We start from the raw sequence: 25,794 nt of genomic DNA on the forward strand, positions 1-25,794 counted from the left end.
CGAAACAAATTATTTAATTATTTTTTAAAATATTTTTTAAGAACGAAAAAGCATTGGTCTGTCATTTAGTGATGGATTTTTTAAAAACCCTAATCTATAAATAAACTGTCACGTAGTATTTTTATTATTCATTGCGGACCTTTATTTCAGAAATGCCGCTAAATTTAAATATTGCGTGATTTTTGGGACACCCTTTATAACTGTGTTATCACACTTGCACATTAAAATTTGAATATGATTTTATATTCAAAATTTGATCTATTTGTTGTTAAAAAGGTAGACTTGGCCTGCAAAATTTGATATAAATTGATTTATAGCATTAATGCGAAAAATTAATGCGATTTTCTCTTTAATTTTTTAATGTGAAAAATATTTATGCTTTACGTAAATGTAAACTTATTTTTGCAGGCCAAGTCCACTTCTTTATCAATAAATAGAAAAACCCCAAATATTAAGTGATTCAAACACACAAATTACACATTTGGACTCTCACAAGCGACAATTAATGTGAATCACATTAAAATTTTAATGTGCAAGTGTGATAACGCCGTAAGGCTCAGTTCCGTATAAAAATAGAAGAAAAACCCTATTTCAAAGGCGCCCTACTTCCCTTTTATTTATTGACCAAACTGAATAGTTTTTGATTTTTTATTATTCTTAAAACATTAAAATTTCTAGATTTGTCATCTTTACATGAAATTATTTTAAATATTTAATACAATAGGTGAAATATTATAATCCCATCGCTTCCACCGCTGATTGGCTCGAAGATTGTATAACCAACGCTCTAGCCAATCACGAAACTAAAAAATAAAAATTATGGTACTAAAAATTTTACATTATTAACCCATTCCTTACCATGGTATTATACATCATACGCAAATTGAGTGATTTTAGATGATTTATTTCTGGACAATTGATATTCGAATTCATCAGTAAGAATATAATTGCAAAACATGAACATTCTACCTCAAGTATTTCTTGTACATTGACTGAATGGGTTAATGATATAATATTTAATAGTAATTGATTGATAATAAGGGAGACCGGGACAAAATCAATCAGCAAATGATTTTTTTCATGACGTATAATTAAAAAAATGCATTAGGCTGATATTTTAATGAACATCCAGTTACATATTTTAATCAATATTCCTTCTGAGGCAAATATTCTTTCCGAGTTCCACTGTCTAACTATCCGTGTCTAACTGCCCCCCTCTCCTATATAATGTACCTCACTCTAGCTAGATAATATTTTTTCGTTTACTCAACTTTTAAAATTTCTACTCACCAAATTAAATTAACTTTCTTGCAGCCGGATGAAACAACTCATAAACTTGAATTAAAAAACCTTTAACTGATTTTACCCATTTTATTTTTTATTATATTTATTTTAACTTGTGCCTCATTTGAATCACAGGTTCAATTCAACATTATTGAGATTATAAATTGCAAAAAAAAAAACTTGGTAGAAAAATACTTCATATTTTGTACAGTATCTTTGAAAATGCATGGAATGCATAAGAGATTCCGTAGGTGGGATTATAGTTGGTATAAATGGTAATTATTAATAGTTGCGTCTGCCCCGGAAGGGCCTATCACCTCCAGTCGCAGCCCTCTCATTGTCCCTACGCTCCTTCATTGCACTGAAACGATCTGCCATATTTCGCAATTCCTCAGGAATTTCCTGAGAAGCCTCTTCCAAGATTCTGATTAATTCTGCCGCTGAGCCCCAATCTTTCCTTGTTATAAGGGACAGTGCAATCCCCGAGCGGCCAGCTCGACCAGTTCTTCCCACACGATGGACATATTCCTCCATATTTTTGGGGAAATCATAATTCACCACATGGGTAATGTCCTCGATATCCAGGCCACGTGATGCAACATCAGTCGCTATAAGGATTTTCACGTAGCCCGACTTGATATCCTTAACTGCCCTTTCACGATCAACCTGATCCCTATCCCCATGAATGCACTGGCAATTGAAGTCGCTCATGGATAATTCACTGGCAAGCTCATCAGCTCGAGCCTTCCTTCCACAGAAGATGATGGCTTTGTCATTGGGGGCCATGTTCTGGACAAATTGCAGAATTCGTTCCCATTTATCTGTTTCATCCACAATTTCTACAATTTGGGTGACAGTGTGAACAGCTGCCAGATCCAGCGTTCCCACGTACACCTGAATCGGATTATTCATGTAGCTCTGGGCCAAACGTCGTACTCCTGGAGGCCAAGTGGCTGAAGTCATTACAGTTTGACGATCCGGACGAATGTCCAGCAGCACCTTCCGAATTTGTGGCTCAAATCCCATGTCCAGCATCCGATCAGCTTCATCGAGTACGAGATAAGTTATTGAGCTGACATCTATTGTTCCTCTGGCAACAAGATCATTCAGCCGTCCAGGAGTAGCGATGACAATCTCCACGCCCTTGTCCACTGTCTCAATTTGCTCCTTCACACTCCCACCGCCATAAATACAGACAGATTTCATTCCACGGAAGTGATATTTAGCCACTTCATCCCTGATCTGCAGAGCAAGTTCTCGAGTTGGAGCTAGGATCAAGACATTAGGACCACCTCGTTGACCTCTGGGAATCGGCTGGAATTCAGTGTGAATCATAGCTGGAAGCAGAAAGGCCAAAGTCTTCCCGCTTCCTGTCTGTGCTATTCCAATAAGATCCTCTCCACTCATCAAAACTGGCCATCCTTGGCACTGAATAGGAGATGGATTCTGAAAGCCCTGCTTCCGGATTTCTTCCATAATGTCTGGATACTTGGAAAAGCAGTGCTCAAACTTTATCACTGGATTCGGAATATCATCCTTTTGGGCATTTTCTTTGGCAAAAGTACGTTGCACCATGATATTGTTATTCTCCTTTCTAAAGGCATCAATCTGCTCGGTAGTCATGCTAGCCACTTCCGGATGCACTTCATAGAATTTCTTTATGAGTGGTGGAAGTGCCTTTAGCATTTCATTCCTCTTTTCCTCTTGCGCCTGATTGATACTCTTCCAATCAATCGGCGTGAAGTCATCTTCTGGAAATTGCTTAGTCTCTGTATTGCGGAATTGCATTGAAGGTGAATTGCCGCTAAATTGGTGGGATTGGAAGCCTCTGTCACGACGATCCGACTTCTGAAAATTCCTGTGTCCCCCTTCAGGCATCCTGCGCTGTTCCCTCTGTCCCTCATCCCTATTGGTAACTGTATCATCAATCATCCTCTTTGCCAATTCAATTCCTTTGGCATCTCCTTTAATCTCTACTACTGCGACACCCTGATCGGATGTGCTTTTGTCCACTCTTACAAACACCTGACATTGCTCCTGAATCTCCTTGATTTTGGAACCACCACGTCCAATCACCTTCCCTGTGCAACTACTGTTTATTTCATACCTGAAACATTCTTCTGGACCGTGAGACGACTTCCTAGCTGTGAAAGTTCTCGGAGGGAAATTCCTAGTTCCTGCCATAAGGCTTCCGTTATAATTAGCCGCCATTGCTGCCTCAAATGCACAAAACTGGAAGACAAAAGAAAAATGCATCCTTAGGTTAGAAAACTCTGAGATATTCTTGGAAGCCGCCGGTGCCAGTGCTCAATGTTGGATACTTGTAAAAATACAATTAAGTGTAGGGAAAATAGTTGTAGAAAAATTCACTGAGGTCTTACCGAGTATTCCCAATAATTTTTCTACGTCGTCACTTTTCACAGCAACCTTATGTACTATTTTTTTTGTCTCAAATTGCTGTTTCAGGGAATTTCAACTACGCTTCCGACTCAAATTGCAACATTAAATTTACCTTTTCGGGTTTTCCGCAGTCGCGCTTCAATCGCTCATCGAAGATACGCGTGAATCGATGAATACGACAAAAGTAATCGATTCAGTGACAGTTTAATTTGTTCTATTCAGTGACAGAGCCATAGAATATTTTTTGGAAAAATCCGGGAAATCCTCTTTTCCTGGCTAATTTCCGTAATCCTAGTGTTTCTGAAAATACAGACCAGCATATAGACTGTAGTCGCTCAACCTCACAAAACGCCACAGAGTGGATAAAAAAAGGGGAAAAAATAGAGTTAGTTTTCCAAGTTCAGGGAATCCTCCCTCCGCCAACATGTTTTCGCGTTTCTTTTTTAAGTGCAATTAGATTTTGAGTCTGAAATCCAATTTGGGTGTCTCTCGGTCGGCAGTTGCAACAAAAACAGTGCACAATTGGATTTAGTGAAGCGGAATGGGTGGGTGCATTAGTGTAAATAGGAACACTGAAGGTGAAACGTTTGATGCTTCAACACCGTCACGTCCCGCCACAGGTAAATTAATTACATAGACACGCTAAAAAGAAACACCTTCTGCGAAGCTGGCACAGTGCCATCCCAAAAATGGTGCTTGGTGACTGTTCATTGTTTTGCCATTAGAAGCCCAAATTTGTGGCAGAGACAACAAGAATTCTAACGGTTTCTTGGGGGGTGTTGCAGGTCCGGGAATTGTCCCGACACGGAAGAACTACCCACTATGCCATGAAACCATTCGGTGGAAAAGTGATGTGCCACTAACAGAAGGTCAGCTGAGGAGTAAACGCGATGAGTTTTGGGATACAGCTCCAGCTTTTGAGGGACGCAAAGAGATTTGGGATGCCCTGAGGGCAGCTACTGTAGCTGCTGAAGCGCTGGATTTCCCACTTGCTCAGGCAATCCTCGATGGGGCAAATGTATCTGTGCCCAATGGCTACCTCACAGAGTGCTATGACGAATTAGGGACGCAATACAAGGTTCCCATCTACTGCCTGTCATATCCCATTAACATTGTCAAGGAGGACAATGGTCGGGATTCGCCAGCAGAATATTCAGAACCCGTGGATGGCGGGGCAGAGGTTGTGCTCAAGCTGAGACTCAGCTCAACGTGTACAGATGTGAAATTGTCCGTCTATTCCAAGGACACTATCGGACAGTGCAAGAAGAAATTGCAGGTAAGTCCTAAAACCAAGGGGTCTATCATTAAGCAAACTGCTGTACATGGAATTCTCATTTTCATTAGAAATATTAAAATTGCCTAAATAAATGAGTAACAAGTAGAGTTTTGCGAAAACAAATTCAAATATTCCAATGAGTAATATAATAAATAGTAATACATTAAATTTAAAAAAAATATGAATTCGGCTTTAAATAATAAATTATTAAAAAGTAAATTATTTAGCATTTAAAAAAAAACTCATCGGTGTAGGGGGTGTAGGCTACTTTGAGCTGTGGGGCTAGATTGTTATACGATTTTGGCATATTTCTAAATGAAGCTGATCCTTACATTTATTTTATTTAGTTCCACAATTATTTTGAGTATCCAAATTACATGTTAAAACCCAGTTTTAACAGTAGAAACATTTCCAAAATACAAATACCTTTAACGAAAATTTAAATTCTAAATATTTTTCAATTTTGATAGCATTTTAAATTTTTTGTGTCCTTCGATATCTATCTAAACGGGTTTACCGCCAAAATCCTGAAAGCCAAAATCCCGAACACCAAAATTGTCATAGTTTGACAGCTCCATTCCGTACTATTCTAAAGCGACTTAGAGTTAGGAGAACTGGGGCAAAACTTGTCAAAACGAATATTTAATTCTTTCACGAGCTCTGAGAAAACTTAAACATTTTATAAAGAGCATATTCTTATATGAAATTTACTGCTCTACAACATTGCAGAAGACTATTTTCCTCTATCTCAAAAGAAATGTGATTTTCGAATCATTTTTAAATTCGAATTTAAAAGTCGATTTTGTGGAGATTCTCAAAATTGCTGGGGCAAATTTGCTAGGGAACGTCGTAATTCCCTAGATCACTTACGACTTAACACTAAACGTATCAAGACCCGGTCAAATTGAATGAATTTCTTAAAATAAGCATGTAATATATTTTTCAGTGTTAAAATTTTATTTTTTTGCTCTTTTCCAAGACAAATTTTTTGAGTATCCTACCCTGCAGCGGTTTGTCATTTGACCGAAAAACGGTCGGTAGGTTTAGTGTTAAGCCGAGAGATAGCTTAACGTAATTAAAAAATAAATAATAATAATAATAAATAATATAACTAAATAATTATCAGATTACATTTCCATCAGTTTTTCATAGAGTTTTTGGTAAAACAGTAGTGGCAAAAATATCTAGGCTGACCAGATTTACGCACATCACCTGCACATTTCATGAAGTGAACCTATTTAAAAACATTAGTTGTATCTCTTTGCCAGGGTTATAAGCTAAACCCATGGTTATATTAAACATTTGGAGTATTCGAGGTACCCGACCCATAAGTTGATTTATTTATTTAATCGTACCGAGGCACTTTATTTGTATTGCAATGTAATCATTACAACGTGCTCGTGTTGGAAGAATCTGCTGATCGTAGTTCGCCCAGGAACGTCTTCCTCGCACTGTGGATGCTTCTTCCATTTAATTTAAGTCACGATATCGAGTACTTTTCGAATCTGGGACGTTTTTTTAATCCCTTAGTGATTAAATTAAATACATTATAAGTGTATTGTATTGGATCACCGTACGCGGCGCTAAAATCGCATTTTACATTTATGTTTGTCGAAATTTTTTAATTAGGCATATACATTTTAAATCATATTCATGATTCTGTTTTCTAAGTTGTACGGCAAATGAAAAATGACAAACCCCTTCAAATTATCTTTATAATAAATTAAATCTCTGGAATCTACTCGTCTTGCAGAGTCAAGAAGACATCGATGCATGCTGCCAGCGATGGTTCTATGGAGGCAAATTACTTGGGGACAAAATGCAAGTGGAGGAAGCTCACATCCAGCCAAGCTATGTTGTCCAAGTAATTGTCAATACGGAACATTATCGACATGGAGTGAATAGCTAGCCAAAATCGGTGATAAAATTAATTTATTTCTATTTTATACTGCGAAATGGCAAATAATTTTTTTAATTCAATTATTTAGATATTCTCTCTGTGACTGTCGCTAAAATCACATCTTATCTATACTATTACATATACTCAAAAAGAGAAAAAAAAGAAACTAACCTGAGTCACAAAGAGACTCTTATCATCCTGACCCATCACAGACACATTTAATAACCCCAGAGAGATGAATAATTTGTGTATTATAGTAATCTCTGAATTTCTTTTTAGAAATTTATTAAGTATTCGTAAATATCTAATATTAACTTATTGATTAATGAAATGGAAAGAAAGGGCATTACAACACATTGAAAGAGACATAAACATATCCCATGAGCGAACCATCACAATTGGTTTAATCGATTTTTTCATCACAATATTTTTCATATTACAATACCAAAAAAATGATTACACGATAATGGTTTAATGAAGATTTTGGCTGTAGGGCCCACATATTCTGATCATTTTGTCGCTCAGAGATTAAAAAGAAAGACCAATCGTGAAATGAAAAAAGGTGTGTAATATGTGAAAAATCGATAAATCGAAAAGATAATTATAATATTTTATTAGGAAATGATGAACATGAAGAAATTTATGTGAAATAAAATATAGGAGACATTCCAGTGAATTTAAATGGTCGATTGCAAAGTGTTTGTGTGTAGTTTATTTTGCAAGATTAAAAAAAGAAACAAAAAACAGTTTAAAAATTTGTTGGGGAAATCGCTGAATTCAGCAATTTACCGTCCCATATGGACAATAAAAATTGATGATCTGACAGAAGACGGTGGTGGGCAAAGGGAAGTGTAAATTCACTGATTGGACAAATGCATTGAACAGAGTGGGTTGACTGAGGTGTCCTATAATCCAATTATACTAGACTGATTTAAACATCATTTATTTATTTTTAAAATAAAATAACCCTTATATATAATAAAATAACTGTTCAATTAAACTTAAAATTCCGATGCATGAAGTATTGGGTTGACTTATAATTTCTTGCGTTGTTATCCTCTTTATTCTCAAATTTGAAATTGTGCATTAATTAAAAAAGGACTTATCAAACAAAAGAAATGGGAAAAAATTATTAATTAGAGGAGGAGTAAAAAATTTTGATGTTTTTTTTCAGTGGCTCAGACTTTTTCATTAGTTTTTCAGAGAATAAGTAACAGTTTTTTAATATATTTTTTTTAGGAAAATGGATAAAAATGTCTTGGATTTTCCTTTGTAACTTCCTTAGGAAGATTTTTGCAAACTGTTTGTTGAAAATTTATCTTAAAATAATTTCTCCATTACACTGACTGAGAGAAATCCGAAAAAGTTAAAATAACATTCCGGAAATGTTAATTTTAACCTGCAGTATTGATTCGAAATCGGTGTAAATATTACCCTTTTTAGGTGTATTATGGATTAAAGTTACCCTTTTTCATGTTGATTTTATCCTCAAAAGTTGTAAAATTAACATTAAAAAATGTTGATATATTTTAACACCCGAAAAGTGTTAAAATTATGACGAAAAAAAGTTAATAGTAGCCTCTTTTTTCTCAGTGTATGATCACAAAGCTTTTTGTGAAGACGAGAACATTTCCAGCAGAAATTCTCTAAAACATTTTCAAACCAGTTTTCCCAACCATTCTTGGTAAAACCCAGCCGATTTGCGCAAGCTATACACTAAAAATACTTTTGTCGTGAAGAAACTGCCGTGAAATATTCATCAAAAATTTAATAGAAAGTCACAAAAATTTTCTGCAGTTTCTTTAAAAAATTCTTCAAAAATCAATGTTCCCTATATTGATTATTATTGATAAAAGAGTATAGGAAGCTTAAAAGATTTTCTGAAAACTCCTCTAAAACGACATAGTAACTTTCTTTGAGAAAATTTGATCAAACATTTCTCCAAAGTTCTCTCAAAAATCCATTCCAAGGTTTTGAATTGAGTTTTAATCCATATTAAATTAGAGTTTTTTTTTATGGGATTTTAGGCTTTTGGAAGGCTTATAAAATTTGTCAAAAGATATTCAGTAAAGAAGTTATTAAAGCAGTAAAGGCGCTTTTTTATGTCTTTATTATTCTTTATGTCTTTATTAATAGACTATTAGATTTGACGTTTATGCCCACAAAGAAGGGAAATTTTTCTTTAAAAAAGCATTTTTTTTACAAAAATTGCTCCCAGTGTGTAGGGTCTTTAGTGTCCTAATCACACTTACGACTTAAGCCGAGATATGGCTTAACATAATTATAATCAAAATAATGATCACATTACATTTCCATCAGTTTCCAACTAATTCGCCTCTCAGTTTAATCCGAGAAACGGCTTCTTTAGTGGGAAATTGATAGGAATTTAGTCAAATCATTATTTTAATTATAATTATGTTAAGCTATCCCTTGGCTTAAGTCGTAAGTGTGTCTAGCGTACAAGTCCTCACCCTCAGTATTTGATAATTTGGGATAAATATCTACGTGCAAATTCTTCAAGGTCTTCTTTTCCTGTTTTTCCATCTGAAGTTTATTCCTAAATTACTCCATTCAACTATATGGAAATTCAGGAACAAAACATTTCTAAATCTGTAAATCGTCGGTTGCCTCAGCAACTGTGCTAACTGCATTTGCTTTGTGTCAGCATTCGTTGTAAGCAACGCCTCGCTGCACGGCGTTTGCGATGAATGCAGACACAAAGCAGATGCAGTTAGCACAGTTGCTGAGGCAACCGACATTTATTTAAACAATCATTTAATGATTGCAGTTCAGATTTTTGTTTTTTGCATAAACACATCTAAGAATCCCAGAAAATATACTAAAAAAAAGTAATTATCTAAATTTTCATCGCATATGAAACATAAAAAAAATAATGAAACACCATTGTTTCTCGGGTTTCTAGAAACAGGAATCATATTAGGGCAAACTTTTCTTTTATGAGTTACCCCTCAACTTTTGAGATCAATTGAATAATTTGAGGATTACTGAATAATTTTTATTAGTTTCTAAAAATTAAAAAATGACAAAAATTACGCAAGGAATTATACATTGACCTTTATATACAAATTTGTGTTTATAACTTTTAGGAACACCAAGAACCGACTGCTCTGTAAAATTTCATCGAATAGAAAAAATGAAAAATTAATACTCTCAGGACTTTAAAAAAGTATGTTAGTGAAAAATTAATTGAATTTTATATGCGTGAATAGCTAACGGAGACATCAAATTAGCATTAGAGAAAGTATAATTAAAAAAAAATTGCCATAAATAGAAAGAAAAGCCAGATTGAGTAGATAAAAGAGAAAAAAAAAGATTTTTAAATAATATTTTACTAGGGCAATTGGACTAAAAGTGCATTTCTGTTTTTTTTTATTCCTCACACGAACAAATCAAAAATGAACTGTGTTGATTGACTGCCCTTTTCAATTTGTGGTGGCGTGTGTGTCTCAATTATTTTCCGCCCCCCTTTTTCCAATATTCTCTTGTTCAATGTTTGAAGGAAATGAAAATATAATTATATAGAGGAGAAGAAAAAAACTCGCGTAAGAGTCACCAAATTCTTGTGAGGAATTATTGATTAGCACGAGTGTGGAATTTTTGAAAAAAAAACAAGAATTTTTTTTTTAGACACTTACCACAATTTTTCTCGTGCTATTTTCATGACCACTGTTTTCCATGACCTGTTGTTACCGTTTGTTGAACGTTCTCTCTTTTCCTCTCACAAAATTACAATCATTCAACGAGTGAGCGGAAAGACAAGCTAGAAAAAAAATGCGGAAGACACATATATTATTGTCTACTTAGAAAGGAAATGTAAAAGAAATCTAATAGAGTTTGAATGACTGTACAGTTTAAGAATGATGTGTATATAATAAAAAAAAAAAGAATTTTAGAAGAGCAAGAAAAAAATTAGATTTATTTTGCTTCACTTTGGGAGTTTTTTCACAAATTTTAGCTCATGGGTTAACCATACGGCCAATGAGAGGAGGATCAAGGAGCCAGATTGATGACTGGCAGCTAAAGCCACAGGCACATGGGTAATTAGAGTTGTGATCCCCAAAAGGACTTGAAGCCATCCCATCATGGCTACAGCAGCCACCGCTGTATGAGCTCTTGGTGGCAGGATTCTTTTGCGGGAGAGCACGTAAAGTCCAGAAATTAGGGAGAGTGTAGAAATTCCCAGGATTCGATGATCAAACTGAACAGTTGTGGGATTTTCAGTAAAATTGCGTAAAGTAGGAGAAAATGCAAGGATGTCTGATGGGATCCATCGATCTGCCATTTTTGGGAAAGAATTGTATACAAGTCCAGCATCGAGACCAGCTACAAAAGCCCCAGAGAGTGCTGTTAAGAACACCATGCCTTTAGTGACGTGAGCCAGTCGACGGAATTTAATAGCCCCCTGTGTTACAGCTCCAGCTAGTTTCTGGGCAGGCACGAGGTGATCCAGGGCTGACCATAGGAACAGAGTGTACAGAATAAAAGCAAATGAAAGATGAGTAGCTAACCGATACTGAGACACTCGTGGTACATCCGATTCTCCATGGAACCTGTCCTCTAGTCCAGATTTCACCATATACCATCCCATAAGACCCTGGATACCAATCAGAGCCCCAAAGGCGAGAACACGGGCCTTCATGGCCTTTGAAAAATGCCCACGAGTCCAGAAATAGATTGCAGGAAGGGCATAGAAGGCTCCAATGGCTCTACCCCATGTCCGATGTATATATTCCATGTACCAGATGAATTTGAACTCTGCCAGAGTCATGTTGGAATTCTTTCTGCAATTTTTTTCCAGGACATCAAATGAGCATAATGCTGCATTCATAAATACTTTGTACTTACATCTTGAATTCAGGAAACTGTTGGTACTTTTCAAATTCAGCTGCCCATTCTTCATCATTTCGGGGTCTTTTTTCACCCAGAAGTTTCCATGATACCATCGACAAGCCCGATTCTGTGAGTCTCGTGACGCCGCCTTGAAGAAAAGCAAAAACTCCATTGAACTATTATGGAAATGTTTATTTTACTGAGACTTGTTTCACAATCTCTCCCATCACCACACAAATAGACCCTAGTACTATCACATAACAAATTGTTCCACCTAGAATCACAGCTACAAACACCATTCCGCTGCATCCAAGGAGCCAGTAGCCGACACTCTTGCTGGCTCTGCTGGATTTTTCCGGAAGACTGGCTGCTCTACGTAATACTATTAGTTGGGGGAGACGTGTAAAGGAAAATCTCTGAAAGATTTCAAGAATTTTCCAGTGAAATCACCTAGAAAATTGAAGAGAAATGTGCAAAAAATTACCTGGAAAGTAGGTTGTTTTGAAAACATCTGTGAATTGAAATTTCTGGTAAAACCTCCATTCCGGACAGTCGGGCGTGTGCAGTAAAGTAAACTACGTGAAAATAGACTAGAGGAGGATCGAATTAACAGGGATTGCATGATTTATTAACAGAGCCCAGAATGATGCAAAACTTCCATCCACTAGGAGTGAGGTTATGTCGCTCCCGGATCAATAAATTGGGAAATTTTTTGATAAGGCTGATAAAAGTACCTTTTAACATTACATATATATTTTTTATAATAAATACATTCACATATAAAGTATCTGGGATATAGCATGTATATGTAGGATGTACAAATTAACGCCTGGCCGCCAAATGATCGCTCAAATTGATGATTTGCTCCGTCAAAACTGTGATTTGCTCCTCATAATTGCATCTTGTCGTCACTAAGTCATCCTCCAAGATCTGCAGTTTCCTCTGAGACTCCTCTTGCTTCAGTGTTTTATCTTGCATTTCGGCATTGAGAATCTCAAGGGCATTCTGCAGACCCTCACATTCAGCCATATAGGAAGCTAATTTCGATTCTGCTCGACACTTGGCCATAAAGAGTTCCTCAATCTTCTTGCTGAGGTGCCCATAGACCAGTTGCTCCTTCGTAGTGGCATCAGATTCTCCATTGGACGGGCCTTTGGATAGCATATCAGTTGGTTTACTGGCCATATCGAGCAATTTGGCGCCAATTAGACCATCCCCTATCTTTAGAATCTCATACTGAGTTCGCCAGTGATTGAGTTCCTTCTCCAGGAATGCTATTCTCTCCTCGCTGGAGGATGAATTTGTATGGAGGGGTGTTGTATGATCACTTCCCGTCACACTCAGTCCATCTTCGCTTCCTATTGTGCTGGACACATCTACAATCTTGCTCTCCAATTCAGCATTCTTTATGCTAAGGGCATCAATTTCACGCCTCAGAGCCTTCTCAGTATCTGAATGTTCTGTGGCTTGAAGTTCCAGTGTCTTGATTCTCTCCATGACAAGATCCAATTCGGCAGACTTATCAGATATCTGTGGGAATTATTAGGGAGATTATAAATCTCAGAAAATCTTGAGATTGTGAAGGGTTCATAAATCACTCACCAGGGAATTTAATTGAGCATTCTCAATGATTTTCTTCTGCAGTTCCTCCGCAATAACGGCATCCTTTGTCATGGTGTGAATCTCAGTGTTACGTGGCTGTCTGCTGCTACCCTTGCTCCTCTTGAGCTCTCGATCAAGGTCATCCTGGAGCGATGCCACACGGTGTTCCAGCTGCTTATTGCGAAAAGTCAGACTGTCCACTTCCTGTTCTGCACGCCTCAGATTCGCCTCCTTCAGTCGAAAACTCTCTCGCAATGCCCCATTTTTGTTCTGCTCCTCCAGCACAGCACGTTTCAGAACATTGGCTTGGGCTCTTATCTGGGTGGCAAAAAGGGGGACGATTATTCAATTAATCTGGCATGTGGGGGAGGGACCCCAGACGCAGCCAAATTGCACCCATATTTTTTTTTTTACCTTTGCATATTCCGTAGCCAATTTCTGATATTTCCCATCAGTCGACTCCATATTCTCTATCACAATTCCACAGATGTACACTTTCACCTTACAACTAGGTTCACAGCTGCAGCAAATATACTTTTATTGAGTGCATTTTTGTGTGAAAAATATTTCGCAATCCAAAACACTGCACGCAGAATGGCAACAATTTTCCTCGTTTCTCCTACTTTGGACTCATTGGAAAGGGGTGTCTAGTGGAAGATCGTAGGACAGAAATTTAAAAATATACACAAATTGGCAGACTTAATTCTCTCAAATTTAACCCAAGGCTTCATTCCAAATCATAATTAAGCCAAATTATTAAATAAAAATGCAAATCAAGAGCATATTTTGGGGAAAATTCTCAAAAAATATTTTGTTTCTATAGTTTGTCCACCAGACGAATCCTCGGAAAATGTATTGGAATAAATTGATGTGTTCGCCACGTAGGAGCGCTGAAGTCACTTTCCAGTCAAAAACGTCAGGCCATTTTTATTTTGTTTGTCTCGTTTGGCTTGTGCAACCGAGAAAATTGCAATTTCCTCGGTTATTGGGCCGTAGATATCTGCAGAAAGTGAACAAATAGCTTCAGAGATGTAAGTAGTATCCTACAAAGTACTTTTAGTGTGGAAATTTCCAATATATAGACTAAATTTGTAAACGTTTAATTTTCAGGGTGCGAGACCGGTCGGCGTCTGCGGACTCCGAAAAAAAGGACAGAAAAGGGCGAAGTCGCGAGAAAGATCGTAAAAAACGAGGCTCTGTGTCCAGTAGCAGTGACAGCAGTGGCAGTTCTTCGGATAGCAGCTCTTCGAGGAGCAGTTCAGGATCTCGATCGAGTTCATCCAGCTCTAGTACTTCCTCGAGCAGCTCTTCATCGAGTTCCAGCAGTGGAGCTGAACGCTCGAGGGCTAAGCGCAAAACCGTCACCAGATCTAGGAGCAAGAGCCCTGTAAAGGATAAAAATCAGAAGGATGGGAAGGATTCGCGACGTTCGCGTTCGAGGGATCGCTCTCGCCGTCGCAGCATCGACAAGGATGACAAGGTGCACAGGAAGAGCCCTGAGAAGTCTCGTGAAGGCAGAAATCGCTCCCGGTCGATGTCACCTCGTAGCAAGCGCAGAAAGGAACGTTCGGTCACTCCACGACCAACTAGAATCCATATCGGACGCCTCACGCGCAATGTGACCAAGGATCATGTGGCGGAGATCTTCAGTGTCTATGGGGAGATCAAGGGCATTGAGTTTCCCCTTGAGAGGGCCATTAATGCTACCAGAGGCTTCTGCTATGTGGAATACAGTAGCCCTGATGATGCAGAAAACGCAATGAAGCATATGGATGGCGGTCAGATTGACGGGCAGGAGATTACGGCAGCTCCTGTGCTGGTGCCCAAACAAAGGCCACCTATTCGGCGTCCATCGCCCATTCGGAACAATCGCGGAATGCCACGCTGGAGAATGCAGTCACCGGTTCGTTTCCGGCGCAGATCTCCCATCAGACGCAGCCCACGTCGTCGCAGGAGCCCCCCTATTCGTCGACGCAGGCACAGCAACAGTTCTGGAAGCTCTCGCTAAGTGCTTCAGGAACTTTTCAGGTAAGCATAATAAAAAATATATTTGTCATTTTGGCTGAAAAAACCCATATATTTGATCCTGAATAAAATGATGACAACTTATGGCTACGTTTATACAATATACATAATCTCGAACCAAAGGTATGTTCCCAGAATAAAAACGACTCAATACACGTGCATTGACAAATAATTAGATTTTTATAAAATCGTCGGTTTCAAAGAAGACTATTGTAAGTCTAAAATGCAACTTTTCAGGAGAGAGGTTTAAAGTTTGAGATACAATATTAACACTTCGTAGAACCCCAACTAAAAGTGTCACGGAAGGACCAAGTGGCAGCCGCTGCCACTTATCGAATTTTACATAATATTTTGATATTTTTAATTACATTTTAACATTCGGAGCTTTAGTCAGTTCTTTTCTGGTGTCTGAACCAGAAATTTCATTTCCTTGGGTACTGTATCTAAAGATTTTTAACCATTCGATGTTTTCATCTTTATCAGAATCATGGAGTCAGGGAAAGTGGTATGCCTTTTAATACGGCAGCCTTTGAATTTTTAATTTTTCTCTTATTTTTCAAAGGAAAAATTCTACTTTATGAACAATAGTTAATACTATTAACTATTTTCTATTAACTTCGCTTAACAAAATGGATTTTTAGCTTTGGGAAATAAGAGAAAAATTGAAGCATTCTGATTTTGACGCATTTAAAGGTATGTCACTTTTCCCTATATTTCATCTCAATAATTAGCAAAAACACTTTCAAACTGTTCTTTTAGGGCTTTTATACACTAACAGTCAAGAAAATTACATCTGCAGAACGTCAAACTCCCATATAAAGTGCAAATGGCAGCAACTGCCACTTGGTCCTTCCGAGTGCAGTTTTTTGTTTTTGCAATATATTTACATTAATATTTAATTTTTATTAAAAATTTTATAACGAAAAAAATAGCCAGATAAATTCTGCACGCATTCAATCAGGCGTCCAGGCGAAATGATATATTCTTCACTATAAAAAATAACATTGAAAACTAAATTGGCAGCGGCTGCCACTAGGGTCCTTCCAAGTGTTAAGCTATAAAAATTTTAGTGCAAATAGTATACCTCTACTTTTTGCATTATTTCGTAGAAAAATGTAAGTGCTTCCACATGAAACATGTTCCACGAATGTACTTTTAGTGGAAAACTTAAAAAAATGTCCATTTATTAGTGTTTTTTTGGAAAATTTAACAAAGTCTGAAAAATCTGTAATGTTTCTCGACTTATCATAATATAGCGCGGAATTTTTAACAAGATGCATGTGATAAGTCGACATACAATACTATAATTTGGAAAAACATCAGAACTCGGAACGCGCACAATAACTTTTGTTTGAAAACATGTGTTCAAAATTTCCCATGAGAATGAGCAAGATGATTAAATCTAGATCTCACTCACTCTCATTGAAATGTCAAAAACATGTTTACTAAACAAAAGTTATTGTGCGCTGGGCATTACACTCGAAATTATTTATATTGAATTTGATATACAGATTTTTTTAAAATATAAATAGAGCATAGTTACAGCAATTTACTTTAAATCGTGTGAATATTTTAACTGCTCGAACTCCAAGAGAGAGCAGTTTTCACAATCGACTTTTTTTTATATGTAGCAAGCAATACGATTGATTGATAAATTTCTTGTTAGGTATTGTTTAAAACCCTTATTAAACTTTATCTGAGAAAAAAGTTAAATCAAGAAAAAAGTAAAGTCAGCATAGTCAAATTTTTAGAAACCTTAATAACTTTTCATTTTTTACTGGAGAAAATAATTTAATACTATTTATGACAAATAACTGAATTAAAGATACAAATTTCATATATAAACTTCATATGTAAATTTGATTTGTCCATCATATAAGATCTCATCGATCACATCTGTACATTTTTATTGCTCTCTTTTCCAAATTTATAAATTCACAGATAAAATTATTATGTACAATTTTTTGTGAAATTATAATTTTATTACATGCTCAAACGTAATTAATTTTTACATATAAATTCTTTTTATTTTTTTAACCTTTCTGACTATTTTGATAATGGTGACAAGTGAATTCGCACTAAATTTATATCTTTTTTTTACTTTTAATTTATAACTAAATTTTTACAATAGTATTGCAATGCAAACACTCGGATTTTATTCCGAGTATTTTTTTTTTATTATTTTCCAAGTTATAGTTTTGTAAGTCATTTTGCAATACGAAAGTCATCAAAATTTCCGCGCAGAATTATTGTAAGCCGCAAATTTTACTGATTTTTTTGCTATTGTAAAACGAGTTACAATACCTAAAATTTCTCAATTAATTTTTTTTTACAGATTAGAGTATTGTAAACCATTTTACCATAATTAAAGATTAAATATTTTCCGGTGAATACTAGTGTTACCCTTTTTACAATAATATTCTTTGGAATAGGTTCGATAAATGCTCCGAGCTATTTTTACACGCCCCTGGCAAGTTGCCTGAAATTTGAAGCCACTTTCTCAAACTTCGATTTAAATTTAAATGGGATTTTTTTTGCACTCGCTACTGTTATGCTAAATATTTAAAAAGTGAGAAGTTTTTCCGTATTATAAGATACCTTTCTGTATGGAGGGATAAATATACTAAATTTTTGTTTAAATAATTTTTTTCCTCGGAGCACTGCGAGCTGAGTCCGAGATCAATTTAGGAATTGGCTTCAAATAGCTCTATATAAAAAAATTAACTTGCCACATGTTTGTATTTTTAGTTTTTTTTTAAAATAAGTTTTGCAAGAAGAAATTAATCAACATAAAATTTTGTGGGGATGTAGATTTAAGGTTTCTGCATCCAATGATATCATCTTTCTATACTACTGAAAGTAGACTTACAATATTCTTATTTGGAGCCGACGAAATTTGCATTAAATAAAATCAGGGATTTGGGAACAGTCGATTATTTGGATTAAATTCGGTTTATTATTAGTCTTATTAGCGTATAAACGTACACTATGTACGGATATTGTCTGCGAAATATTTTTCGCACAGTCTTCGGATTTGGGTTTGTTTGGTGAGTTGAGCCCTCCGGGCGATCTTCCGGAGATCCTGGGGTCTTTTGTGCTGCACAGCCAAGAGATAGGCTGTTTTGAGTTGTCCCAGAGCTGTGTAACTCTTGATTTTCAGCACAATGTCCGTCACTAGTTCAATCAGGGAAGATATATTCACGATATCATCCTGCTTGTGAACATCATCCAGAACACTGGCACTCTTTACAGCCAGAAAAATGAGTTTGTCGAAATTGATATTGTGGTTGGCTTCCTTAGCGCAAATGATCATCTCCTTGATGTCACGGAAACGATTTTCAGCCGCCAGAAATATGGCACAGCTATCGTAAATTTTATCCAGGGGCGGAGATACAATTTTCAGGATATTCTTGACTAGGGAAAAATTCCTCCTGAGACTGTTCCCAGAAACTAGAGTAAGAACAGGCAGTATATTTGCTGAATTCCCAAAGAGTGTTGGAGGTGAACAATTTCTTCCTAATTTCTTTACATTCTCCATGATATCCTCTCCATTTTCTTCGGCGCTTGAAAGGAATTCCGTAATGTCTATTTGCATCTCTATAGTCTCAATATGCTTACGCAGTGACTCGAGATCCATCGTTATTCTGGTGACTTCCTTAACGGGCTCTCCATACTCGATGTTGTGCATCTCTGAGAGGCAGTGCATTTTGGCCGTTATCAAGTAACGCAAATTGTTTTGGAGATCAGTGTAGGTTTGAGCATTTGTCGTGTAGAATTGGATGCAGGTCATTGAAGCCCTAATGGGATCATTCATAAGGATCTGCATGTTGTAGAGTGATTCTAATTTGCGTTGAGTCTCGAGATACCAACAGAATTTCTTGACAAAAGTCTCCCAACGCCACAGTGTCGAGTCAATCTTCTTCATACTATTCAGCACAGTCATTTCTTGGCCTGACTGTAGCTGTGGCAGGAAGATGATCCCCATGAATGTGCTGTAGCAGACTTTTTGACTGAGAGTGTACAGTAGAGCTGTATGCAATTTATCGTGTTTCATGAGGAATCCCAAGATATCCTCATGCGATCCATACATGATCACATAGTAGATACTCTCACTGTAGGCAAATTCTTGGTCAGATGAGCCCCTTAGGATGGCCAGAATGTCCGATAGGACGGAAGATGATCTCCTTGAGCGATCAATGATCTCTAAATTGTCCCATGTATCGAGTTTTGCCCTCTTTGTCAGCATAGGAGCTATTTTGTCCAGGAAAGCAGGTGGTACTAGGCACTGAAGGAAATGAGACATCTTCTCACGGGCTAGTGCATATTGACCTTGCCGGAGGCAGTCAATTCCCCAAGCTTGCATTACTCCTGCAATGGCAAAGCCACATTTGACGGAGATATCGAGTGCTAACTGCCAAATTCCAGCTGATAGAAGATTGTCTTTCAGTTTTCTCAGGCTATCTCGTGTTGTGAGACGCTCAACTGGCAGCAGTGATTCGCATTTTGCATCAATTACCATTAGGATGATATCGGCTTTGAGTTTGAAGTCATCACAAGCGGGATGATCAACGCGTATCTGCCATAGAGAAAATAAACAAATAACACACAAATGGTATATGAGATAATATTGCTGCAAATTGAAATTATACGCATAACTTCAAATTTATTGAATAAACACTGGGAGAAAAAGTAAATATATTCCCATTTTTCAATGAACTCATTCCGGAGGAACTGAAATTGAGCACATGTAGTTTATGTGCATTCTATGGAATGTGTGCCCTTATAGATTTAGTGTTCTTGATTTAACAGAGATTATCATCACTGAGAGTATTAACTTGTGTCGCATTCAATTTGACTAAATATTTACAAGTTCAAACTTTTTATTTAAAGTCCTCTGGAACAGTGCGCAGTTAATAATTTGTTGAAACAAATGGTTTATGCAGATTTTTATTTGGATCATAGATACATAACACTCACTGGTCAAAAAGGAAAGGTAGTAAGAGACGATATCATATTTATTCTTGTACTGAGGTCCTACAGAAATATCCTAGATTTGGACATTTTTGTGGCATCTAATGTTTATTTCTTAAGATATACATATTTTTCTTTGGGCTACCTAGAGTCCCAAAATATGCGAAATAGTTGAGAAAATACCAAGGTTAATAATTTACATTTAGAATATTAAAGACAAGAGTTTTATCCATGCAATTTTTAGCTAGAATAGCTAAGAATAAGCTAAAGGAATAATGAAATAGGAAAAATTAAAATTTATTTAAACTTTTAATTAATTAATTAATTCCGAAAAAACCTTCGTTTGGGGATAAATTTGGGACTAAAAATGGTTTTAAGTTTTAAGATTTTTTTGTTATTATTGTTCGAACTTAAAGAGTTTCCACTGTACATAATCAAATTTATTTTTAATTTGTTGCCGTTTTGGAGCTTAACGGTAAAAGATATCAACTTCCAGTCTTCAGTATTTTATTTATTGGTTGTATATATTTTTTCGATCTAGAGGATAAACGGTAAGAGAGATCGACTTCCGATTTTCGGTGACTCCCCATAAGTCTATATGGTCTATCTAAGACAGACTTCAGACTAGAAGTTTAGCTTCTTTAGCTTAGTTTCCGAAGGCCTCAAAATCCTGAATAGTAACCAATTTATTTTGTTCTTTTGATTCAAATAGATTAATTCCCCTTAATGGTTCATTTCTAAGTCAAAATTTTCCAAAAAAGACCGACTAATAAGTATCTAAAAAAGTTAAGCCTTATGGCTAAGCCTTAGGTCTGAAGCCCGTATAAGGCAATCTGTCCTCCTTTTTCCCTTTACCCTCTCCACCAAACCAAGTTTTTTTTAGGTTTTTATTGAAAACGGCTCTAGAGATTTCTCTTATTTTCGGATATATTTTGGAGGTAATGGAAACATTTTATCCATAAACACAATTACCGAAAAATTTGCTACATCGAATTTTTGAAGGTCAAACTTTATTCGGGGCACTCAATGGGTCAAGTGGTAGAGCACTCACTCTATGATGCAAATGTCACGGGTTCGAATCCCCTTTAGGTCACCAGTTTTTTTTCTGGCGTTAAAGGTGTTCGAATTGCATCCAGTGAGGTTTCACTGCACTTGATTCCACGGGCATGGAACTGACAACCTCATCCCGTACAAGAAAAAATATTAATGCATGTCTAGAAAAATCCCCTTGCGTACATTTTAATTACATTAAACATACATTTGCATTACATAAATTTGCTCCTTCACTCTTCTAGAATATTACTGTTTAGTGAAAATTCTTAAGATATAATTTGAAAACTTCTTATATACAAGAAAAATACGCGAGTGTAAAATGCTTCTATTGGAAACAAATTAATCCAAATGGAGACAAGGAAAAGTTCCTAATTGGAGACAAACAGTGTAAGTGAAACCGCGACGAAAGGCTTCCAAAACTTTCGTGAGTTGCTCTTGAGTGCAGGATTGTTCTTATTCCTGATTTTTTCTCCATTCCCATCTAAAACAATAAGAAAATCTCTCCAAAAAACCATATTTCCGAGGTTTCCTATTGAAGCATTTGCAGACACTTCAGAAAAACCCTTTTTGTTCACGAAATAGGGAATTGTTTCATTTGAAAACTTCACGTACCGTTAACAATAAAGATTAGCACTTAATTTAACTAAAATTAGCCAGAAATATGACCTAAATGTTAAACAAAACGAATAAACAACAGTCACCTCATTGTGTTTTTCATTGGAAAACATGGTCGATCGATGAAAAATTCGATGGTGAAAAGGTACACTTTTAATTTTTCTGAGAAATTAACAAATTAAAATTTGTGAATACGAATGGATTTCCGCTTTATTTGGAGCAAAATTAACTAAATAATGAAACTGTGGTATAGGAAATATATAAATATAATAATTTAGTACTGAGTTTATCATGAAAACAATGACGTTTCCATTTGGAGTAGCGAAAAATTTCCATTTGGAGCAGGTTTTGAATTAGCTTAATTTACCCTAAGACATGGATGTTTAAAAAACAGTCATATTCTTCAATTATTATGGGTTAATTCGGATAATTGTCGATTTTCTTTGTAAAAACGCAAGATATATTTTTCCCTTTTATTCTTAAAATAAAGCAATCGTCATTACAAATTGTTATCAATATCCGTAAATATGGTAAATATCAAAAAATTCTTATCATGTAACAGCTACGCTGGTATCAACGCACAGCATTTCTCAACAGAAAGCTAAATTAACCGGCATATTTTCGGACATAAAATTTAATATTTTTTCTGCTCGAGATTCGAATTCTGCACGGCTAACCACATGGTCTTAAGTTTTCTCTGTGTTCTCTGTACTTCCACATATTATGTGTAAAGTCTTCTATATTTGTACACCACTTTTGACCATTATTATCTAGCATATTATTATTCACGGCTGTTAACATCTTATTGTCTTAATGAATTTGTACACATTGTACTTGTACACTTTCACTTGAGAAATATTAAGATTTATGTTTTTTAAATGTGTGAAATGCAATTGATACACATTTTATCGCATTCAGCTGGATGAGAGCTGGACTAATTAATTATCTTTGCATTTTTATTGCAATGGTTTTAATAAATACAAAATTGAATGTGATAATAGAATATGAGAATATCATCTCACACTCTCAATTCTTAATACAGTAGCATTCGAAGGAATTTATTCTGTGATAATGACTATCACATTTCGTACAAAAAAAAATTGGTGGGAAACCTCAGAACAAAATTAAATAAGCAAAGTAGAGGATTTTTACCTTTGCTCCAATTGCTAAGCATCTCATCATCTTGGCGACTGCCAAGTAGTCGATCTCGGGATTTATGGATCCTGGTCGAAGGGGTCGTAGTAGAGCTTCAAGGCGATCACATTCCCAGAGCAAGAATTTGGCTGCATTGAGATCTGAAGAATGATAATTTAGAATGCTTATGCAGATAGCTGCACTTGGAGCATCCTCGTACGTGAATTGATCGCGAAGCATGTGATCTTCATTTGTGTCTCCAGAAAAAATCCACACATCTTCATCTGACCGAAGACGTACTTTTGTGGGAGTGGCAGTTACTGGCTGTTTCTCCCAACGTACACAATCATCACATACGCGAACCCTGAGATTACGATACATATCAGGGATGCGACGTTTCTGGCTGGAGCAATTTTTGCAGACAACTCGGCCACAACGTCGACAATGGTGGCGTCTCTTCAGCATTGAAAAGGTCGTCAATTTGCATGCCATGCACGCTGTAACAGCTTCATCAGGGATCCAGTTCTCTTTAGATGGGGCTTTATGTGGCATATCGAAGTCCAGGGTGATTTTTTCAAGGCTCGTGGATGATTGAGATGAGTCAGAAAGGACAATTTGAATGTCCACGGATTGAAGAGCATAGACAATAAATAAATTGTCCAGGCATTCAATAGTCAGAGGACTGGAAGAATGTTGATCGGCAAAAGTAGTTCGGTTTTGTGTAAAATTATCATTCTGATGGCAAAAAGGGCAGGATTCTGAAGAAAGGTAGCTTAAAATGGCAGGAATAACTCTATCTAGAAGTTCCCAGTCTTGATTCATTAGAAAAACTTCAATGATATCCAAAGGTTTGGTCAAAAGATGGTCCAGGAGATTGTCATATTGCGTTGTGTCTCCTTTGTTGACTTCCTTTAGGATCAAATCACTTAGAATCAGTGCTTGAGATTTAATTGTCCAGGGACCATTTTCAAGGATTCTGGGAACAAGAATATCCAGAATATCACTCCTGAAAATAGCAGGAGGAAGGGAATAAATCATTTGAATCACTTCATCGAGCGGGAAGTTAGAGATGCATTCGAGAATACGGCGATATTCGTCCCTGTTATCGAGATATTTGTCCAGAACCAAGTGAATTGTGCTTTTACAGTTGGAGATATCAGCCTTTGGTTGTATTTTCAACCACAGTGATGATGATTCATAGTGCTGGTGACCGAGTAATTGACTGAATACTGCCCCTATTTGCTTGTCTTCATCCCATTCTCGATAAATTCCCAGCATTTTCGCTATTTGTCCATTTAATATCGACTCCTGCCTTAGCAATGATTGGATTTCAGTCAGTGGCACGTCTGATAAGCTAAGATGATCAGCTGAGAGGGAGGAGATGCATGAAGATGCAAATAAGTGGGTGAGACGGATGTCACGGCGAATTGAGGATAAGGAGATATTCTGAATGAACTCAATGATCTTGATTTGTCGAAAAACTTCCAGAGTAAATCCTCTTGCGTATCTGACCAGACATTTCTGTGATTTTCTGAGAATCTCTGAGAGATTGGCCAGAATGCTGGTCTCAATGGAGAGAATACTCTTCTCCCGCCACAATGCATAATACCCAATAAGTTTGCCAAAGAGAACGAGGGCTTCGAATTCTGGATGGTATTCCACGAGAATATTCCTCGGGATCAGTTGCTGAGAATATAATTAATTTTCACTAAAAATTCAGTCAGGATTTTCTGCGAGAAATACCTTTCTTTTCACTTGCTTTTTCATTATTAAATTTAAAAGACAGTCACATTGGTCAGGAATATTGCACCAGTGTAATTCCCAAACACGTCCACTCACAATAAAATCACAATCACAACTGAATGGCTGGTGGCTGGGGTGGCTGGAAAAGATCGGAATTATCAATTCGCATTTGTGTAACTGTAACGGCACACGTATTTTTTAATTTTCCATCTCATATTGTTAAGTTCAGAAATTTAATGTTTTTTTTTAGATATGACATAGTTTAAGACTTTTTTAAAGCAAAAACTGCATAAAATAAATATATTTTCGAATAGAAAAATCTTACACAAAATTAGTAGTATAAGCATAAACTAGAATAATTTAGAACAGCTGAAAATTAAAACATAGTCCATCTTGGTCTCCAGTTCGCCTTTTCTATCTGTTCTAGACCAGTAGAAAGACTTCTTTATTAAAACAGCTTGTAGAAAATTACTTGAAAAGCACTTTTCTTACTGAAACAGGGAAAATCGTTTGTAGCAGAATCGTAATGTAGACGAATAAATTTATTTAATAAAAACAATATTACTATTTTATATTATTTACAGAAACTAGAATAAAGCGAATAAAAATTCCTTAAATAAATTATGCCTAAAACATTTCTGTTTTCTTATCTTAAAAATAGATAACATATTTCAATTTTTTTAGATAGAAAAACATAGCCTTCAAAAAAGTTATAGAGTATCATGTAAGATTTGGGAGATTACAAAACTTAAAATAATTACCCAGAACTTCTGGAAGCTTAGAAAAAAAAATTTAAAAAAAAAATCATCTTGTTACATCTTGGTTGATGTTGCCTTAATATTCTGATCAGAGAGGCGATATATAGGGGAAAGTACTCTCCCTTCGAACGTTCATACCTTCGAATAATGTGAATTTTCTTTTAGTTTTCCTAAGAAGCTTA

At 36.2% G+C, this 25,794-nt stretch overlaps 6 protein-coding genes across 8 annotated transcripts; 2 read left to right on the top strand and 4 right to left on the bottom strand.

Annotated features, from left to right (window-relative positions):
* Nucleotides 1-1,357: 1,357 nt before the first annotated feature.
* Nucleotides 1,358-3,895, bottom strand: LOC129809182 (probable ATP-dependent RNA helicase DDX43). The gene is made up of 2 exons (XM_055859001.1): nucleotides 3,666-3,895; nucleotides 1,358-3,516 (listed from the first exon to the last, which is right to left on the bottom strand). The coding sequence occupies exon 2, from the start codon at nucleotides 3,493-3,495 to the stop codon at nucleotides 1,567-1,569; it is 1,929 nt and encodes a 642-aa protein (XP_055714976.1). The 5' UTR covers nucleotides 3,496-3,516; nucleotides 3,666-3,895; the 3' UTR covers nucleotides 1,358-1,566.
* Nucleotides 3,896-4,225: 330 nt separating this feature from the next.
* Nucleotides 4,226-10,054, top strand: LOC129809223 (ubiquitin domain-containing protein 1). Of its 2 annotated transcripts, XM_055859044.1 has the most exons (4): nucleotides 4,226-4,304; nucleotides 4,470-4,960; nucleotides 6,714-6,878; nucleotides 9,968-10,054. In XM_055859044.1, the coding sequence occupies exons 1-3, from the start codon at nucleotides 4,226-4,228 to the stop codon at nucleotides 6,867-6,869; spliced, it is 726 nt and encodes a 241-aa protein (XP_055715019.1). In that variant the 3' UTR covers nucleotides 6,870-6,878; nucleotides 9,968-10,054. The 2 variants fall into 2 exon arrangements, with proteins under 2 accessions (XP_055715019.1, XP_055715015.1); XM_055859040.1 differs by lacking the exon at nucleotides 9,968-10,054 and having other exon boundaries at nucleotides 6,714-7,536.
* Nucleotides 10,055-10,768: 714 nt separating this feature from the next.
* On the bottom strand, nucleotides 10,769-12,407 carry LOC129809193 (cytochrome c oxidase assembly protein COX15 homolog). The gene is made up of 4 exons (XM_055859012.1): nucleotides 12,196-12,407; nucleotides 11,986-12,127; nucleotides 11,727-11,859; nucleotides 10,769-11,662 (listed from the first exon to the last, which is right to left on the bottom strand). The coding sequence occupies exons 1-4, from the start codon at nucleotides 12,331-12,333 to the stop codon at nucleotides 10,807-10,809; spliced, it is 1,269 nt and encodes a 422-aa protein (XP_055714987.1). The 5' UTR covers nucleotides 12,334-12,407; the 3' UTR covers nucleotides 10,769-10,806.
* A 35-nt stretch (nucleotides 12,408-12,442) lies between these two features.
* On the bottom strand, nucleotides 12,443-13,951 carry LOC129809202 (protein phosphatase 1 regulatory subunit 21). The gene is made up of 3 exons (XM_055859021.1): nucleotides 13,728-13,951; nucleotides 13,314-13,631; nucleotides 12,443-13,241 (listed from the first exon to the last, which is right to left on the bottom strand). The coding sequence occupies exons 1-3, from the start codon at nucleotides 13,776-13,778 to the stop codon at nucleotides 12,534-12,536; spliced, it is 1,077 nt and encodes a 358-aa protein (XP_055714996.1). The 5' UTR covers nucleotides 13,779-13,951; the 3' UTR covers nucleotides 12,443-12,533.
* Nucleotides 13,952-14,207: 256 nt separating this feature from the next.
* LOC129809211 (RNA-binding protein with serine-rich domain 1) lies at nucleotides 14,208-20,032 on the top strand. 2 transcript variants are annotated; one of them, XM_055859034.1, is made up of 3 exons: nucleotides 14,208-14,344; nucleotides 14,424-15,341; nucleotides 19,786-20,032. In XM_055859034.1, coding segments are annotated over exons 1-2 (900 nt in total). In that variant the 5' UTR covers nucleotides 14,208-14,342; the 3' UTR covers nucleotides 15,322-15,341; nucleotides 19,786-20,032. The 2 variants fall into 2 exon arrangements, with proteins under 2 accessions (XP_055715009.1, XP_055715004.1); XM_055859029.1 differs by lacking the exon at nucleotides 19,786-20,032 and having other exon boundaries at nucleotides 14,424-15,422.
* Nucleotides 18,275-24,965, bottom strand: LOC129809175 (zinc finger FYVE domain-containing protein 26 homolog). The gene is made up of 3 exons (XM_055858989.1): nucleotides 24,855-24,965; nucleotides 23,130-24,797; nucleotides 18,275-19,914 (listed from the first exon to the last, which is right to left on the bottom strand). Exons 1-3 carry the CDS (start codon nucleotides 24,876-24,878, stop codon nucleotides 18,325-18,327), a joined length of 3,282 nt encoding a protein of 1,093 aa, XP_055714964.1. The 5' UTR covers nucleotides 24,879-24,965; the 3' UTR covers nucleotides 18,275-18,324.
* Nucleotides 24,966-25,794: the final 829 nt, after the last annotated feature.

This window comes from Phlebotomus papatasi, chromosome 1 (genome assembly GCF_024763615.1).
Source record: "Phlebotomus papatasi isolate M1 chromosome 1, Ppap_2.1, whole genome shotgun sequence".
NCBI lineage: Eukaryota > Metazoa > Arthropoda > Insecta > Diptera > Psychodidae > Phlebotomus > Phlebotomus papatasi.